The sequence below is a fragment of the Spinacia oleracea genome, chromosome 5 (assembly GCF_020520425.1).
Source record: "Spinacia oleracea cultivar Varoflay chromosome 5, BTI_SOV_V1, whole genome shotgun sequence".
NCBI lineage: Eukaryota > Viridiplantae > Streptophyta > Magnoliopsida > Caryophyllales > Amaranthaceae > Spinacia > Spinacia oleracea.
Genome location: NC_079491.1, coordinates 72,143,842 through 72,161,099, shown reverse-complemented (window position 1 = coordinate 72,161,099; position 17,258 = coordinate 72,143,842). Strand labels below are relative to the sequence as shown.

Genomic DNA, 17,258 nt, shown 5'->3' with positions numbered 1-17,258 from the left:
TAAATTCCCGGTTCCGGAATTCATTTCCGATACGAACAATATTCAATATTTCCGATTCCGGAATCAATTTCCGTTTCGAACAAATATTTAATATTTCCGTTTCCGGAATTATTTTCCGATTCCGATAATATTTCCGATTCTGACAATATTTTCGTTTCCGGCAATATTTCCGATTCTGGCAATATTTCCATTTCCGATAATATTTTCCGATACGTACCATGTTTCCGTTTCCGGCAACATCTACGACTTGGATAATATTTATATTTCCGATACGATCCATATTTCCGTTTCCGGCAATATCATCGTTTCCGGAGTATTCATTTCTTGCCTGTGACGATCTCAGCTCCCACTGAAACCAAGATCCGTCGATTCCGAATATCCATAGATGGAGTATCTAATGCCATTAAATACTTGATCCGTTTACGTACTATTTGTGTGACCCTACGGGTTCAGTCAAGAGTAAGCTATGGATTAATATCATTAATTCCACTTGAACTGAAGCGGCCTCTAGCTAGGCATTCAGTTCACTTGATCTCACTGAATTATTAACTTGTTAATTAATACTGAACCGCATTTATTAGACTTAACATAGAATGCATACTTGGACCAAGGGCATTATTTCCTTCAGTAATTTTATATGCCCCCCTCGTCAAGGGGGCTACAACAGGTGTTTTTTCCACTAGTGCTTTGTCTGATTTTCATTTAGCTTTGAAAGTTTGCTCCATGATTTGCTTGTTTAATCCAAGTTTTGGGGATCCGAAGATCTTTCCAAGACTTGCTCCAAGTTATGGCGACCTGGAGATCGCTCCATAATTTGCTTGTTTAATCCAAGTTTTGGGGATCCGAAGATCTTTCCAAGACTTTCTCCAAGTTATGGTGACCCGGAGATCGCTCCATAATTTGCTTGTTTAATCAAAGTTTTGGGGATCCGAAGATCTTTCCAAGACTTGCTCCAAGTTATGGTAACCTGGAGATCGCTCCATAATTTGCTTGTTTAATCCAAGTTTGGGACTTGTCTCCGTTTTGGGCTCTTCAAATCCGTAGATTTGCCAAGATACTCGTCTAGTTTTCAAGTTCTTCAAATCCGTAGATTTGCTGAGAGACTCATTTTGTTTTTGAGTTCTTTAAATCCGTAGATCTGCTAAGAGACTCATTTTGTTTTCGAGTTCTTCAGATCCGTCGATCTGCTAAGAAGCTCGTTTTTGTTCTTCCAGTTTCTTGTGGTTCGGAAACCTGGGCAAGAAACCGCTAGTCTGACTCTTAGTTATGACTTTGGCGATCCGTAGATCTGAGCCAAAGTCTTTATAACTCGACTCGAGCGACTGTTGTTGCGAACAGAGTTTTCCGAGGTATCGCAAGTCCGAGGATTTTGGACGATACCCTGGGGCGTTGGTTATTTCGGTTAACTATTTCTTGGATTTTTGCCCAAGGAATGGTTAACTCAGATTAATTTTAGCTTCGGATTGAGCAGATCCGAAGTTGCATGCATATAATGAAAGGATAATAAAATAAATAGGGAGATATGTTTAATGAAACACATGGTGCCAATGGCTTTCCTCTTCTCATTAAACGACTTACTTGGATTACAAAGAAGGTTTAATCATACAAAATATTTCTTGAGAACATAGGCATTCCAATTGTTCTTCAAGATTGTTCCATCTAATTGTTTAAGTATAAAAGTGTCAGCCCTCTTCTCAGAGTGGATGATGTAGGATCCCTCCCAGGTTACTGAGAGTTTTCAATGGATCCTTCCTTTTTGAACTGCGGCGGCATTTCTGAGCACTAGGTCACCGACCTTCAGGGGTCTGACGTTGACTCTTCGGTTGTAATGCTTGCTAACCCTTTGTAAGTAGGCTGCGTTGAGAGTTCTGGCGTCGTTCTGGGCTTCATCTAGTAGATCGAGAGCTTCAGACAGAAGATGGGCGTTGCTTTCTCCGTGGACTCCATCATACTTGTTGTATGACTGGATCCTCAAGCTTTCTGTTCCGATTTCTACAGGGATGACAACCTCGGAACCGTATACCAAGTGGAAGGGTGTTTGCCCAGTGGCTTCTTTCTCGGTGGTCCGAAGGGACCAAAGCGTTCCAGGGAGCTCCTCTAGCCATTTTCTCTTCTCGTCCTCAACTCTCTTCTTGACTGCGTTGAGGATGAGTTTGTTTGCGGCTTCGTCTTGCTCGTTGCTCTGAGGATGGCACACTGCTGAGTAAGCTAGGTGGATACCGAACTACTTGCACCATTTTTGCAGCGGGGTGTTGTCAAATTGTTTTCCATGGCCGAAGACCATCAGCCTCGGTATTCTGAACCTTGTGATGATGTTTTGCCAGATGAACCGACATACTTGTGGTTCAGTGATGGAAGAAACTGCCTCGGGTTCAATCCACTTGCTGAAATAATCGACTCCTACTATCAACCACTTCTTCTGGTTCACAGCTGAGGGGAAGGGACTGATGATGTCCAACCCCCATTGTGCGAAGGTAAGGGGTAGAGCGTTGATTGTAGGGTTTGAGCTGGTTGGTGGATTGCCAGTGCGAATTTTTGGCATTTCTCACACTTCTTTGTCATTGATTTTGCTTCGGAAACCATGGTGGGCCACCAGTATCCGGCCCGAAGCGCCTTATGTGCCAAGGCTCTACCTCCAATGTGATTTCCACATATGCTGAGGTGAATCTCTCTCAAGATGTAGTCAGCATCGGTTGGCCCGACACATTTCAGCAGTGGGGCTGAGAATGACTTCCTCATGAGCTCTCCGTTGGCATCAATGATGAACCATATGTTGAATCTTTTCAACTTTCTTGCTTGTAGCTTGTCTTCGGGAAGTTCTCCCCTCTCCTTGTATGCTATTACTGCGTCCATCCAGATCGGCTCGGGTAGTAAATTGCATACTGTAGGGGGTGGCAAATCAATGCTCCTTTCTTGGTGAACTTTCACGTGGACCGACCTGTTTAGGTCGATGAGAGTTGAGCTTGCAAGTTTTGACAGTGCGTCATCTTGTGTATTCTAACCTTGGGGAATAAGGATGACTTCGAAAGATCTTAACTTTGACGTCAAGGATTTGATTTTTGCTAGGTAAGCTGCCATGCTGGGCCATTTGGCCTCATACTCCCATCATATCTGGTTGGCTACAAGCTGTGAATCAGTCTTGAGACAAACATGTTCGGCTTCAGAGATAGGCAAAGCTCTATCCCTGCGATTGCAGCCTCATATTCGGCCTCGTTGTTAGTTGCTTTGAAGCCAAACTTCAGGGCGTACTCTATGCTTTTTCCTGTTGGAGGTATCAATACAACTCCGGCTCCCAAGCCATTTACTGTGGAAGATCCGTCAGTGTAGACTTCCCAAGTGCTCTTTGTGTCGTTCAACATCTCTTGGTATGAGCATTCGGCCAAGAAGTCAGCGAGTGCCTGCGCTTCGATGGCTGTCCTCGGCTGGTACTTGATGTCGAACTCTGATAATTCGAAAGCCCATGCGGCCAATCTTCCCGACCTCTCTATTTTGTTTAGTACCTTTTCGAGCGGTTGCTCGGTCAGCACCACTACTTGATAAGAATCAAAGTAGGGCCTTAACTTTCGTGCAGCCATTACCACTGCATAAGCTACTTTCTCAATGAGTGGGTATCGAGTCTCGGCGCCTGTTAGCGTTTGGCTGGTGAAGTAGATTGGCTGTTACTTCTTTTCTTCCTCCCGGAGGAGTACTGCACTTACGGTCCCGGGGCTAACTGCGACGTATAAGTATAGGGTTTCCCCTTCTTTCGGTCTAGCCAGTGTCGGCAGTTGGGCCAGATGAGCCCGGAGCTGTTGGAATGCATCTCTTTGTTCTTGTTCCCACGTCAGCTCGGGGTCCACTTTCCTCGGGACGCCTTTCTTTTTGGTGGGTTCTGCTTCTCCTCTTGGGAGGGTTTTTGGTTTGAGAGCTTTGAAGAAGGGAGCCCCTTTGTCCGAAGTTTGGATATGAATCTTGACAGTGCGGCTAGCCTGCCGGTTAGTCTCTGCACGTCCCTTTTTGTCTTCGGCTCGGGCAGGTCCAATGCCACCTGGACTTTGTCCGGGTTTGCATCGATCCCCCTTTCGCTCACCATGAATCCGAGGAATTTTCCTGCTTTCACCCCGAAGACGCACTTCTTCGGGTTTAGTTTCATGTTGTATTTCCTCAGATTGCCGAAAGTCTCGGCTAGGTCTTTGATGTGGTCCTCTTCCTTGACGCTTTTCTCTATGGAATCGTCCACATAGACCTCGACGTTCCTTCCATTCTGATCAGCGAAGACGTGATCAACTAGCCTTTGGTAGGTTTCCCCGGCATTTTTTAAGCCAAAAGGGCATCATTTTGTAGTTGAACACTCCTGCACTAGTGATGAATGTTGTCTTCGCCCTATCATCGGGGTGCATGAACACTTGATGGTACCCTGAAAAGGCGTCCATGAAGCTGAGCAGTGCATGACCACTCGTAGAGTCTACCAATTGATTTATCCTCGGCAGGGGATAGCAGTCCTTGGGGCAGGCTCGGTTCAGATCTGTGAAGTCCACGCACATGCGCCCTGAGCCGTTTGCTTTCTTGACCATCACCACATTGGCCAACCATTTGGATACATGCACGGCTCGATGAATCCGGCCTCTTGCAGCTTTTTCACTTCTTCAGCGATGGCTTTGTTTTTCTCTGAGTAGTAGTTCCTCTTCTTCTGCTTGATTCGTCGTGCCTCGACGTTGACATCCAGCTTGTGATAGATCATCTTCAGATCTATCCCTGGCATGTCGGCTGCCGACCACGCAAAAATGTCCTTATGATCCCTGAGCAGTTGGATCACATCGATTCGGAGTCCCGAGCTTAGGCCTTTGCCTATTCGAACACTCCTGTCTGGATCATCTTCGAGGAAGATATCCTTCATTTCTTGATCTGGATCGGGAGAGAGGGTTTCGGGCAGAGCATCAACCTGTGCGGGTTTCACCAGACTGCTCGTCCCTGCCTTTCTTCTCTTCGCCTCACTTTCCTCTCTTGAGGGATCTTTCTTTCCTTCTTTATCCTCAGAACCGTCTCCTAGCCTTGGCTTTCGGATGGCGGTGTGGCAAGTTCTTCTTACGACCTCTTGGTCACCTCTGACTCGCTTGGCAAAGCCTGCGTCCGAGACATATATCATCATTTGATGGTAAATGGATGGGATTGCTTGCATTTTGTGGATCATGGTTCGTCCCATGATGACATTGTATACTGAATCGCGGTCCATCACTAAAAATTCATCTCGGAGGGTTCTTGCTGCTTGGCCTTCGCCAACCGTGACTGGTAAGGTGATCTTCCCTCGGGGAATCGATGCGGATCCGTTGAATCCAATCAGGGGATAACTGACTTTTGTCAGCGACTCTTCTGATTCCTCGAGGATCAGCTGCTCGAAGCAGTTTCTGAAGATGATGTTAAAGGCGCTTCCTCCGTCAACTAGTACTCTGTGGACGTTGTGGTTGTTGAGATCCATGGAAATTACCAAGGGATCTTCATGCTTGTACTGGACTCCGAGGCAATCATCGGCAGTAAAAGTCATGTTCGGGGGATGGGGCTGACTCTCTCCTACGTCGCTGAAGTTGACTCGGTGGGAGAGAGCTCTCAGGTGTTTCTTGCTGGCGTGGCCTGACTTCTGCCCTCCAAACACCACTAGGATGTCGTTCTTGTTTTGCCCAGCGGCCTCGTAGATCCTTTTTTGGGATTGCTCTTGTGGCTTGCCACTTGCGGCTTTTTCCTTTTCCTCCCTTCGGTCCAACAAGTATTGCTTTAGATAGCCTCGGCGGACGAGGTCCTCAATGTTATCCTTCAACGAGTTGCATTCTTCGGTGTGATGGCTGAAGTCATCATGGAACTCGCACCACTTGTTCTTGTTTCTGCAAAGGGGGTTGGACCTGAGCTTCCCTGGTAGCTTCCACTTTTCGTCGTTCCTGTGGAGGCTAAAAATTTCTTTTCGAGGCAGAGTGAGTGGAGTGTAGTTGGTGTATTTGGGTTGAAGCACCCTTTCTCCCGTCTTTCTTCGGGCTCACATCTCTCGCACTCTGTTTCTCTTTCCCTTTTCTCGAGTTGCCCTCGGGCTTGCTCTGATTTGTTTTTGCATCCATCGGATCCGAGGATCCTTTCAATCTTGCAACGGCCTTGTTGAACTCTTCTGTTCTGATGAACGCATCTGCCATTTGGAGCACGTCAGCTATCTTGGTGGGGTTCTTCATTGACAGTTTGTCACAGAACTTCCCCTCCTGAAGTGCGTGCTTCAAAGCAAAGATTGCCATGTCGGATTGCAGATTTGGGATATTGGTTGATTCCTTCATGAATCTGGCCATGAAGTCTCGTAGACTCTTGTCTCTCTCTTGCTGAATGGAGGTCAGTTCCGTGGTAGTTCGTTGGGGGCGATTATTGCTCACGAACTACACGCAGAATTTATCCTTCAGATCTTTCCAACCGTCAATCGACCCCTTCGGCAGCGATCTGAACCACTCTCCTACTACTCCGGTCAGCGTGGTTGGGGAGTATTTGCACCAACAAGCTTCGGAGTAGGGGCTCAGGAACTTCTGCTGCTTGTAGGAGATGATATGGTCCCTCGGATCCGTGGTTCCATTATACGTTAGGTGTGCTGGCAGCCTAACCTTTGGGATCTCCTCCATGATCAGCTCTTCTGTGAATGGGGACGACGTTGGGGTCATAATTCTTTTCCCTAGCCTCGCTCTGATGCCTCCACTCGCCGAGGTTCTATTGTTGGAACGCTCGGGTGTGCGTCGAGGGCTAGGGGTTCGATCATGCCTCCTGTCTCTCCTTCTCGCCGACCGGCTACTGACCTCGGGTCGTTCGCTGGATCTGCTTGACTCACCTAGCCTATCTTGAACCGATGGTCTCAACCTGCTGAGTACCGAGCTTCGGATCCGAGTGTTCTGGGTGGTCGATTTACTTTGGAGAGCTGATGGAGTAGGCGATGGCCTTGCGAACCAATCTGGCTGTTGTTGAGCCCTTTTCTGAATATCCCACGTGCTTTCCACCCACTGAGATTCGAGGTGAGTTCCTGACATGGAAGGGATTGCTCGCTCGGGTCTAGCAACCTCTTCGCTGGGTGGCATGTTCAGCCGTCGCCTGATTCTCCTCTCTTCTCGGCGGTCGTTTGCCAATCCCTGCTCCTTCTCGTTGAAGAGGAATTTTTGCATGATGGTCATGGCCGCGTTGAGCTCTTCCCGAGATGGAATTGGGGGTCTTGCGGTCATGGTGGTCGTAGCCTTGCTCGGCTGTGACCTCGCCACTGATCGTGGTTGTACCTCCGCGTCGGATTCTGAATCCGTGCGCACGATGACATCATTATCACCGTTGTTAATATTGTTGTTATCCATTTTCAGAGCAAAGATGGTTGATTTTTTCAAGGCTTTGAAGTGTTCTTCCCCACAGACAGCGCCAAATTGTTCCGGTGTTGAAACAATGGGCTTCGTATGAAGGCCCTTTTCGCTAGTGTTGAAGATCTTGCTTGCTTGAATGAGTTGTGTCCGAATTTACCTGCACAATGACAATGTTACTAGCCTTGGGGGTGTTTCCGAGGAAAGCCCCTCCGATGCCTAAGTAAGAACGATGCTCGGATTTTAGAGAGAGTTCTCTAGAGAGTAGTCTTAAGGCAATAAATTGGACGTACCTTGAGGTGTGAGCCTTCGCGGCCTATTTATAGTGTTTGTGTAATAAATGCCCATAGGTCATTTATTGTAACTGGGCCTTGGGCCTTTGTTGGTGGCTGATAAGCCAAGTAGGTTAAAATGGAGTGGATGTTGTTGAATAGAGCCATTGGGGTTTGGACTGTTGGCCTAATTGGTGTCCAATTGAGAGCCCAAACACGTTGTACTCCACAGACAACCAGAAAAGTGACATCAAGAGCACCACAGGCTCATCGGAGACCATATTAAAAATAATGCAATGCATAGGGTATATAAGATGGCTTTAGTTATCTCTATCTAACATATTTGGAAAGAGAGGAACAACAGAGTTTTCATGAAGAGTCAAAATGATGTTGATGACCTTGTTAGATAAATTCAATACATGATTTGTATTAGAGTTTCAATGTAAATAAACCTATGTAATGTAGCCTATATGTTGTTTAGTTTAGCAGTTAGGAAGCTTGCTTGTTTTTTTTGTTTCCGGATGGTTTTTAGCTTTGGTAATGACTGAATCTGAATGAAATGAAATTTATCAAAAAAAAACTACAAGCGATTATAAAAGTTAAAGTACTAAGTTATTTGTATTGTAATACTCTTATCAGATGGTAAAATCTTTCGTTCTTTCTCATTACTTCAGGAACAATTTTCAATTTTTCATACTCTTAACTTTCATTTCTGCACCTCCTCTATGAGAATGCATACAGGAAGTATCAAAATTCAAAAGAAGAGTAAAGATTGATTTTGGATGTGGTGAAGTAGGGAAGGGCGGAAGGGGTGTTCTTAGAAAGTGTACTACAGAACCACCATTAATCCCACACATCATGTTTCCACTATTGTTGTACACATTACTCGGGCAAACTTCCACAGTAGTCGGTAGTCTCGGTACCAACAGCCCGATCCATCTTAGTTCGATCAGGAAGTCCACTGTGCCGCAGTTTCATTCAATCACTGTCAAAATATGTGCTACATTCACACCGTCAGAATTGGTAGAACTTAAATTTGCATATGCAGCAATTGCCAGTACATGTACGTATTTAAAATTTTACAACAGTACTCAAATATACATACTGTAATTACAACAGAAAACCAATTCCTCGAAGTGAAGCAAGTGATCATATAAAGAGCAAATCAGCCTAGAAGTGAAATGACAGAAATTCAGATCACTTTCACCAGCAATAAACATATTGATGTAGTTCAAATTTATAATCCCTTTCTGTCACTTACAAAGCCAAAGGGTAAAAAACCGGATAATAAAAGACATCACATACTCATCACTCCTTACGCGGAGGATAAACCATGAGAAGAAGAATATAAAAAAAGATAAAAGAAAAAAAGAATCTAGACATAATACAAGCTTCTTCACACTTTCCCTTTTGAAAAGAAGCCAAATGAACAAGCATATTCTTACCTGCTATCTTGCAGTCCCTAAAATAACCTACTTTTGGGGGCTAATCCCCTTCTTGATTAGATTTCCAAACTTCCGGTACAAAGGTTTTTTCTTCTTCTGCTGTTGTTTTGAGTCAGAGTTTGCACCGTTATCTAATGGTAGCTCGTTTACCTGATCAAAGGTTTCAGCAGTTTCGGTCTTGGAATCAACTTCGTCGTCCAACGAACCTTGTTCTGTTTCCATCTCAGTCGAGACATCTCTATCAACCTTGTAGCTTTCCCACATCTTTGCTTCAGATTCCGGGGTTTCATCTCGTGGCTTCTCTTTATTCTCTGCTACCACAGTAGGTTTGTCATTATCATTATTCTTAGGCTCAGCTAAAACATCAACAGTTTGAGCTCCCCTGCTCACACCATTGCTCATTTCAACAGGCAATTGCTTCTCACCTGCCTCTGTTTGATGAGGTTGAAGCTCTACAGTTGGCTTATTCTCCCCAGAGTATCCATTTTCTTCAGAAAATTCTACCACTTTTGGGAGCATATCATACTCTTTGTCTTTGTCACTGTCTGAGAGCTCACCATTTTCACGGGTTCTTTGGTAGGTTTTCGCTTCTTCAAGCAATTTGGTTAATTCATCTATCTTCCAGACATTTGCATCTTCTGCAGCCCGAAGCCGTTCATTTTCTCTAATCATGTTTTGCAGTTCATTTTCTTTGCCAAGCAGACTGTCCTTCAACTTCAAACTCTCAGCCTCAGCTTCATTATGGGCTTCGCTTAAGGAAACTGTTTCTGACATTGCTTCCCTGAGTGAACTCCTCAACTGAGATCCTTCCTCCTGTGCTGCACCAGCTTTTTCCTCTGCTTCCCTAAGCAAGTGCACCAGCCTCATTATTTCTTTCTCCATTGAGGACTTCTCTTCTTCTGATTTTTTTACACTACTCACAAGCTGCAGCTCCTTCTGTTCCCACTCGGCCTTAGTGTCTTCATAATTCAGCCCCGACTGTTCAGCCAATGATTTTTCTTCCTCTAACCTCTTTACGCAGTTTTTCAGCTCCAACTCTTTCACCTCCCACTCGGCCTTTTGATTTTCATGCTCTAATGTTGATTGATTCATCATTTTTGTTAGATGGTTTATCTCCTGATTCGATTCATCAAGCATGCTTTCGTACTTGTCATTGGATGCCTTCAAAACCTCCTTCAGATCTTCCATTTGGACATCAAAATCCATCTTTGACTGTTCCACTGTGCTTGTAAGATGATCGATCTCTCGTTTTGAATCTTCAATCGTAACCTCATACTTCTCGCTCGTTGCTTTAAGAACCAGCTGCAGATGCTCGATTTGGGTTTCAAAGTTTTCATGCTCTGCTTGATTTGATAACAGACTCTCTTTGGCCTCTCTTGCTTCAGCAGAAACTTCATGCAAAGCTGAAGCTAAGCTCTCCACTGCTTTCTTGCTCTTCTCCTCTTCTTCTTTCAAGGTTTCCAGCTCATTGATGAGTTTGTTTTTCTCTTCTAACAGGTCCTGGACACTAGAAGCTGCAAGCCTCTCATTCTCGAGAGCCTGTGCTTTCTCTTCCATCACAGTTTCAAGCTCAGACTTCAGAGATTCCATCTTGCTGGCTGCTTCCCTAGCTTCTTTATTTGCTTTCTCGAAACGATGATCTGATTCCTCCAAATCTCCTTTCTTGTTTTCAAGTGAGATTTCTAACAGTGAAACCTTCTCCTTAAGACCTGCAATTTCACATTCTGCATCATGTAGCAAGTCACTATTTCCCTCGAGCTGTTTCATAATCGACTCTAATGATTCAGATGCTGATCTCTCTAATCTATTTGACTCGGTCACCTTAAATTCCAATTCTTCAGCTCTGGTTTTGCATTCATCCAGTAAATTCAAGGCATAAGACTCAGCCATCCTCGCGGCTTCCAACTCTACATTTAGCTGCTCATAAGCCTCTTCCTTCTGAAACAACTTCTCCTGAAAGCCCATTGCCATTTGTAGCTCTTGCTGTAGAGAATGCATCTCCGACTCAAAGTTCCTCAAAATTTTCTCATTTGACTTCTCTCTCTCAACCAATTCCACCTCAAGGCTCTTGGCCTTTTCAAGCTCTTGCTTTAGGGAATCTATATCTGACTTGAGTTCCATAACAGTTTCGTCATAGGATGCCTTCTTCTCAGTCAACTCTTCCTCGAAATACTTTGCCTTTTCAAGTTCTTTCTTTAAAGAATCAATTTCCAACTGTAACTGAGTAACAATCATCTTATGGGACTGTTCTTTCTCAATCAACTCTACTTTGAAGGCCTTTGCTTTCTCAAACTCTTCTTGTAAAGAACCCAACTCTGTTTTAAGTTCTTCTACAATATTTTCATAAAACTTCTCCTTCTCTATGAAATCCTGCTCACCAATCTTCGCCTTTCTGAGCTCTTCTTGCAAAGAAACCATCTCCAACTTAAGTTCCGCCACAACCTTTTCATACGACTTCTCCTTTTCAACCAAGCCTTGCTCACATGTCTTTGCCTGGTCAAGCTCTTTCCGGAGGATTTCCAGCTCCAATTTTAAATCTGCCACAATCTTCTCATAAGATTTATCTTTCTCGTGGAGTTCCTGCTCAAAGTTCTTAGCCTTTTCAAGTTCTTTCCTCAAAGAATCCAATTCTGACGTCAATTCTGCAACCAACCCATTCTTCGAATCTCCATCATCATCCTTTGATTCAAGCAAACCTTTCAACTTCACAAGCTCAGCTGAGAGGAGTTCGACCTTTTCAGCATGAACCTCAGCAATCTTGGTGGCATCATCAGCATGGCTAAGAGCCTGATTCTTAGTATCCGTAACTATGACCAGCTCTTGCTTGATTCTTTGAAGCTCTTCATTAGCTGTGAGAAGAGCAGTCATATCTAAGGCATGTTGACTCCTCACAGTTTCTAACTCTTTTTTCCATTCTTCTTGCTTCTTCTGCGCGGTCTCAATTCCTGCTTGCTCCAATTCAACAGCTCGAAATTTTTCAATCTCTGAAGTATCTTCGGCTCTCTTTTGAGCCACCAAAGACTCCTGAAGTTTCTCATTAGCCTCGTCAGCTTGTTTCTTTGCCTCTTTCAACTCATTGAGTGCATGATTCTTCTCTTTTTCAGCCAAAGTCAACTTATCTTTTGCCTTCTTCAGATCATCTTGTGCAGCTGATAATTGGGCCTGCAACTCTGATGGCTTAAAAATACGCGGCAGTGGCTTCTGAATGATCAAAAACAGAAACTGGGATTAGATAATAACAAAATAGACCAATTCCTATCAAAGCACATTACATTCCTACCAATCCCATTTAATTGCAAGTATCTGAAAGTCTGAAACTACTATTCCCACAGTAAATAAATCATCAAAAAAAAATTGAAAATACACACAGAAATTATAAAGAAAAATCATAAGCAAAAGAGCCTAATTTCCCAAACCAGTAAAAAGAAATACCAAATCAGTTGCAATGCCACCACCAATCAAATTTGATGTCATGTCCCCAATTTTACCACTTCAATATTTATGAAACAAATGGGTCCCAAGTACTATACCAGCAAGTCAGCAACATCTAAGTACACTCTACACTGACAAAATAAGGGCAAAAACCAATATTTCAAATGACAGATTAGTTAAACATACTTCAGGGGTCGAAACTCGAGTGGTGGATCGAGCAATGGCCGGCTTCGAAGTAATAGAACGTGGTGAACTCCGATCGATCGACAGCCGTGAATTCGGGTTTGGAGAAGGTGAATCAGCATCTGATTTAAGTGATCCTGCCTTACCTAATTTGGCTACTCTTGGCATAGGTGAAGCAGGCTTGCTGCTGGGAGTATCAGATCTGCCCATAGTTCATAATGTGACCATTACACAATTGCAATTGCAGATCAATTTACCAAAACAGTAAACAAAATAGCAAAAAAAAATTTAACAAAAAGATTGTTTTTGATAAATATAGACAACCAATGCCCCCACTAAGATCAGTACTGCTACCCATGTTACAGAAAAATTGGAAATGGTCAATCAGAACTAGATCCAACACAGAGAAGTTCCAATTTTTACCAGAAATTCAGAATTGGGCAAGTCATAATTCACAGAAAAAAAACCAACTTATCAAAAAAAAATAAGAGTAACAGAAATTACCCATCTTGAACTCTTTCTTTCTTTAAAAAAAACTAACAATTCTGAGTGTTTTTTCATGGTAACATAGCAATTAGCAGAAATTAAAAGTGACCCACTTCATCAAAATACCCAAAAAAAATAGATAAAAAAACAGAAAAATAAAAGCAAATCAGATCTAAATGAGAGAAAATAAACATGGAAAATAAAAGAAAAGAAGTCTACTCACTTGGACTTCGAAGACATGGGTGCTCTGCAAGTCAAATTTAAAGATGTTTTTGAAGTTACCCAAAAAAAATAACAATAATGAAAGGAAATGGGTGCTAAATTTCTGACATTTTAAGGGGGAATATTGAGGAGATAATTCCAGAAAAAATAATAATAATGGGTTTGATTTTAATATTTAACAACCATAAGAAAAAAGAAAGTGAATTGAGATCTCTCTTTAATTTAATTGTTGCTTTGTTTCAGCTTTCCTTTTCAGTTTCCTCTCTCTGTCTGTCTGTCTTTCTCTCTGTACTACCGTTCTAATCTCTCCTAATGACTGCTTCGGTGCCCACTACGGGCACTACTGCTATACGGGTGTATCAATCAAATGGACTAAACTAACCTTGGACCGTTCTTTCCCTTCTTTTCCCAAGGACTGTGAATTTGTGAAAGAATACACGACACGAGATTACAAGAGGTTATAATCAGTTTGTTTGGAATTGGTTCGAGTCGGATTATTTTGTTTGATTTTGAAGTCGTTTGGGTTTGATTTTACATAGACACTAAGTAATCGCATCGCTTTTCTTTTCGGGTTGTCCTTTAATATTTGCACCGCTTTTATAAATGGAAATCTTTACCAATATTATATTATTTCTCACACTTACCTACTACCCCACCTACACCCCTACTCCCTACAAAAAAATTCATTTGAAGATTCACATCCCCCACTCACTACTCCTCACCCCTTACACATTTTTCACTAACTATATTAAAAAATACCCCACTATCAACTAACCCCCATTAAATTAATAAGTCAATTCAAATATCTTAAACTACATACCGATCAAACCGGTGCAAGTATTAAGGGACGGAGGGAGTATTAAAAAAAAATATACTATATGCAACGAATGGGGATTACTGATAAAGGCATAGGTCAAATTTTGTGATGTCAACTTTTTACCTTATTGCTTGATTTAGACCCGTTGTGCTTTTAGTAAAATGGATTGGAATATTGGATAGTAGATGGATATTGTGGGTCATTTTCAAGCTCTTTTTTACTTTTAACTTCTTGTATTTTTTTTATCGGGTGTAAAACTACCAGACACTAGTGCATTTACTTTATGCGGATTTTTTTTTTTTGTTTTAAAGTAAAGGTACACGGTTCTAAGGTCTCCCTATCTCAGGAAAGACCAAAAAATCTAAAAGCCTCATTATCTCAGGGAAAGACTAATAGATTACAAAAAAAAAAGACACAGATTACTTTATGCGGATGTTTTTCTTGCCTATGTAGGAATGTAGGATAACATACAAAGAGGTTTCTATTTATGAGGGAGTCCATAAGACCATAGTTATCAAATATTTTGGTTTGGTGTTTAAGAGAGAGAAGTGAATACAAAATAATAAAAAGGTAAAAAGATGAGTAAAAAAGATAGAGAGAGAATGAAACCAACAAAAATTAGTGTTCATGACACCAAATAGAAAACCAAAATGTTGTTTGGAGATATTGACATGTGTCATATGGGGACCAAAATTATTGGTTATCTTTTTTTTTTTTTGATTGCAATGTGTGACATAGATTTGTTGTGCTAAAAATACATACCCATTGCAAATTTACAATGCCCATAAAATAAATATTACGACTCAAAAAAAAAAAGAAGTTATAAATGTCTTTCTTTTTTATGCTCTATAAATAGACACCAATATTGATCTACTTTAGATCACACAAAAAATCTTATTTTTCTCCTCTCTTGTTTAACTTTAGATCACAAATCTCTCAATGAGACCTTATTGAAAATGTGTAGCAAAAATGTAGACAAACTAGTGATTGATTAGTATGTTAGTAGTATGCAATATCACTTGTTTAAAGGTTGTAACGATCGAGTTTTTAGGTAACAAGTTAAGTTTATTATTAATATAAACTAGATTTTACCCCGTGCGATGCACGGATTCTATTAAATTGTTATGTTTAAATAAAAATCCTATGTATATACCACTTTTATATATTAGATTATATTAGTTTTTGATTTTGCATTGAATTTTATTTTAGATTTTTATTTTATTATGAGAGTGTTTGTTTTGGATGAAATTGTATATGCGTAATATTAATAATTAATTAATAAAAAATATCTACGTGACACTTAATCATTTCTTTACGCGGCACTCGACTTTTTTAATTCAAAATTAATTTTGAAATCTTATTTTTCATTGGCCGAAACCATTATATTTTTCTACGTGGCGCTCTAATATTGGATTAATGTTTGATTTTAAATTGGATTTAATTTATTTTATTTTAGATTATTGTTTGATTTTGGATGAATTTTATTATATATTTATTTTTTAATTATTAGAGTGTTTGATTTTAGATGGAGTTGTATATATTAATAATTAATTAATTAAAATATCTACGTGGCATCTAATTAATTATCCACGTGGCAATCGATTATTTTTTAATTATTATAGTGTTTGATTTTCGATGGAGTTGTATATATTAATAATTAATTAATTAAAATATCTATATGGCACCTAATTAATTATCTACGTGGCACTTGATTTTTTTAATTCAAAAAGAAATTAGAAATCTTATTTGTCATTGGCCGAAACCATTAGTAATCCTAGGTAGCGCTCTAATCTTTCAGCAAATATGCCTCCTTAGATGGAGTTGTATATATTACTCCCTATGTTCCATAATGTACCTCATGTTTACTATTCATATGGTAAAAGTTTAAAAACTTTGACTGTAATTAATAGTATGATTAAGAATATAAATGTTAACTTGTGGGATATCAATGGATTCGTTTCAATATAAATTTTCTAAATATTAATTTTGTATAATTTTTACTAATACGAAATTAAAATTATTAATGGTCAAAGTAGTGCATTGAAGACAGCGCATAATGAAAAAGTGAAAAACATTATGGAACGGAGGGAGTAGTAAATAATTAATTAAAATATCTACGTGACACCAATTAATTATCTACATGGCAATCGATTTTTTTAATTCAAAAATAAAGAAGAAATCTTATTTTTCATTGGCCGAAACCATTAGTAATCCTACGTGGCACTATAATAATTCAGTAAATATGCCTATTGGATTAATGTTTGATTTTAAATTGAATTTTATTTATTTTATTTTAGATTAGTGGTTGATTTTGGATGAATTTTATTTTAGATTTATTTTTTAATTATTGGATCAAGTATTTAATGGCATTAAATACTCCATCTATGGATATTCGGAATCGACGGATCTTGGTTTCAGTGGGAGCTGAGATCGTCAAAGGCAAGTAAATGAATACTCCGGAAACGATGATATTGCCGGAAACGGAAATATGGATCGTATCGGAAATATAAATATTATCCAAGTCGTAGATGTTGCCGGAAACGGAAACATGGTACGTGTCGGAAAATATTATCGGAAATGGAAATATTGCCGGAATCGAAAATATTGCCGGAAACGGAAATATTGTCAGAATCGGAAATATTATCGGAATCGGAAAATAAACGGAAATGTTAAATATTTGTTCGAAACGGAAATTAATTCCGGAATCGGAAATGTTAAATATTGTTCGTATCAGAAATGAATTCCGGAATCGGGAATTTAATCGGAAAGCGCATCGTACGAATTAGCATCGGACGAGATTTGCTAGACGAAGGCCCAGCACGAAGCCAGGCCCGCGTCCAGCAAGCTCAAGCGCCCAACACACACGCTGCCAAAGCCTCGCCAGGCCCAGCGCAAGGCCAGGCCTAGCAAGGCATGGCGCGCGCGCTCGTGGGCTGCGAGCTACGCATGATCGTGTGGGCCGCAAGGCCTGCGCGGGTCGTGTGGTAGGCTCGTGGTCGTACGACGTTTGTATTCGATACGAATCCTAAAACTATTAGAATTCGTTCTATGATTAAATCCTAATCCT

General features: G+C 41.1%; 1 protein-coding gene across 1 annotated transcript; it reads right to left on the bottom strand.

Annotated features, from left to right (window-relative positions):
• Positions 1–8,760: 8,760 nt before the first annotated feature.
• Positions 8,761–13,747, bottom strand: LOC110792370 (WEB family protein At3g02930, chloroplastic). The gene is made up of 3 exons (XM_021997170.2): positions 13,376–13,747; positions 12,670–12,868; positions 8,761–12,252 (listed from the first exon to the last, which is right to left on the bottom strand). Exons 1-3 carry the CDS (start codon positions 13,390–13,392, stop codon positions 9,079–9,081), a joined length of 3,390 nt encoding a protein of 1,129 aa, XP_021852862.2. The 5' UTR covers positions 13,393–13,747; the 3' UTR covers positions 8,761–9,078.
• Positions 13,748–17,258: the final 3,511 nt, after the last annotated feature.

Coding starts and splice junctions, on each gene's coding strand:
- LOC110792370 (XM_021997170.2), bottom strand. Junction 12,253..12,669: donor CTCGAGTTTCGACCCCTGAA/GTATGTTTAACT, acceptor TTGATCATTCAG/AAGCCACTGCCGCGTATTTT.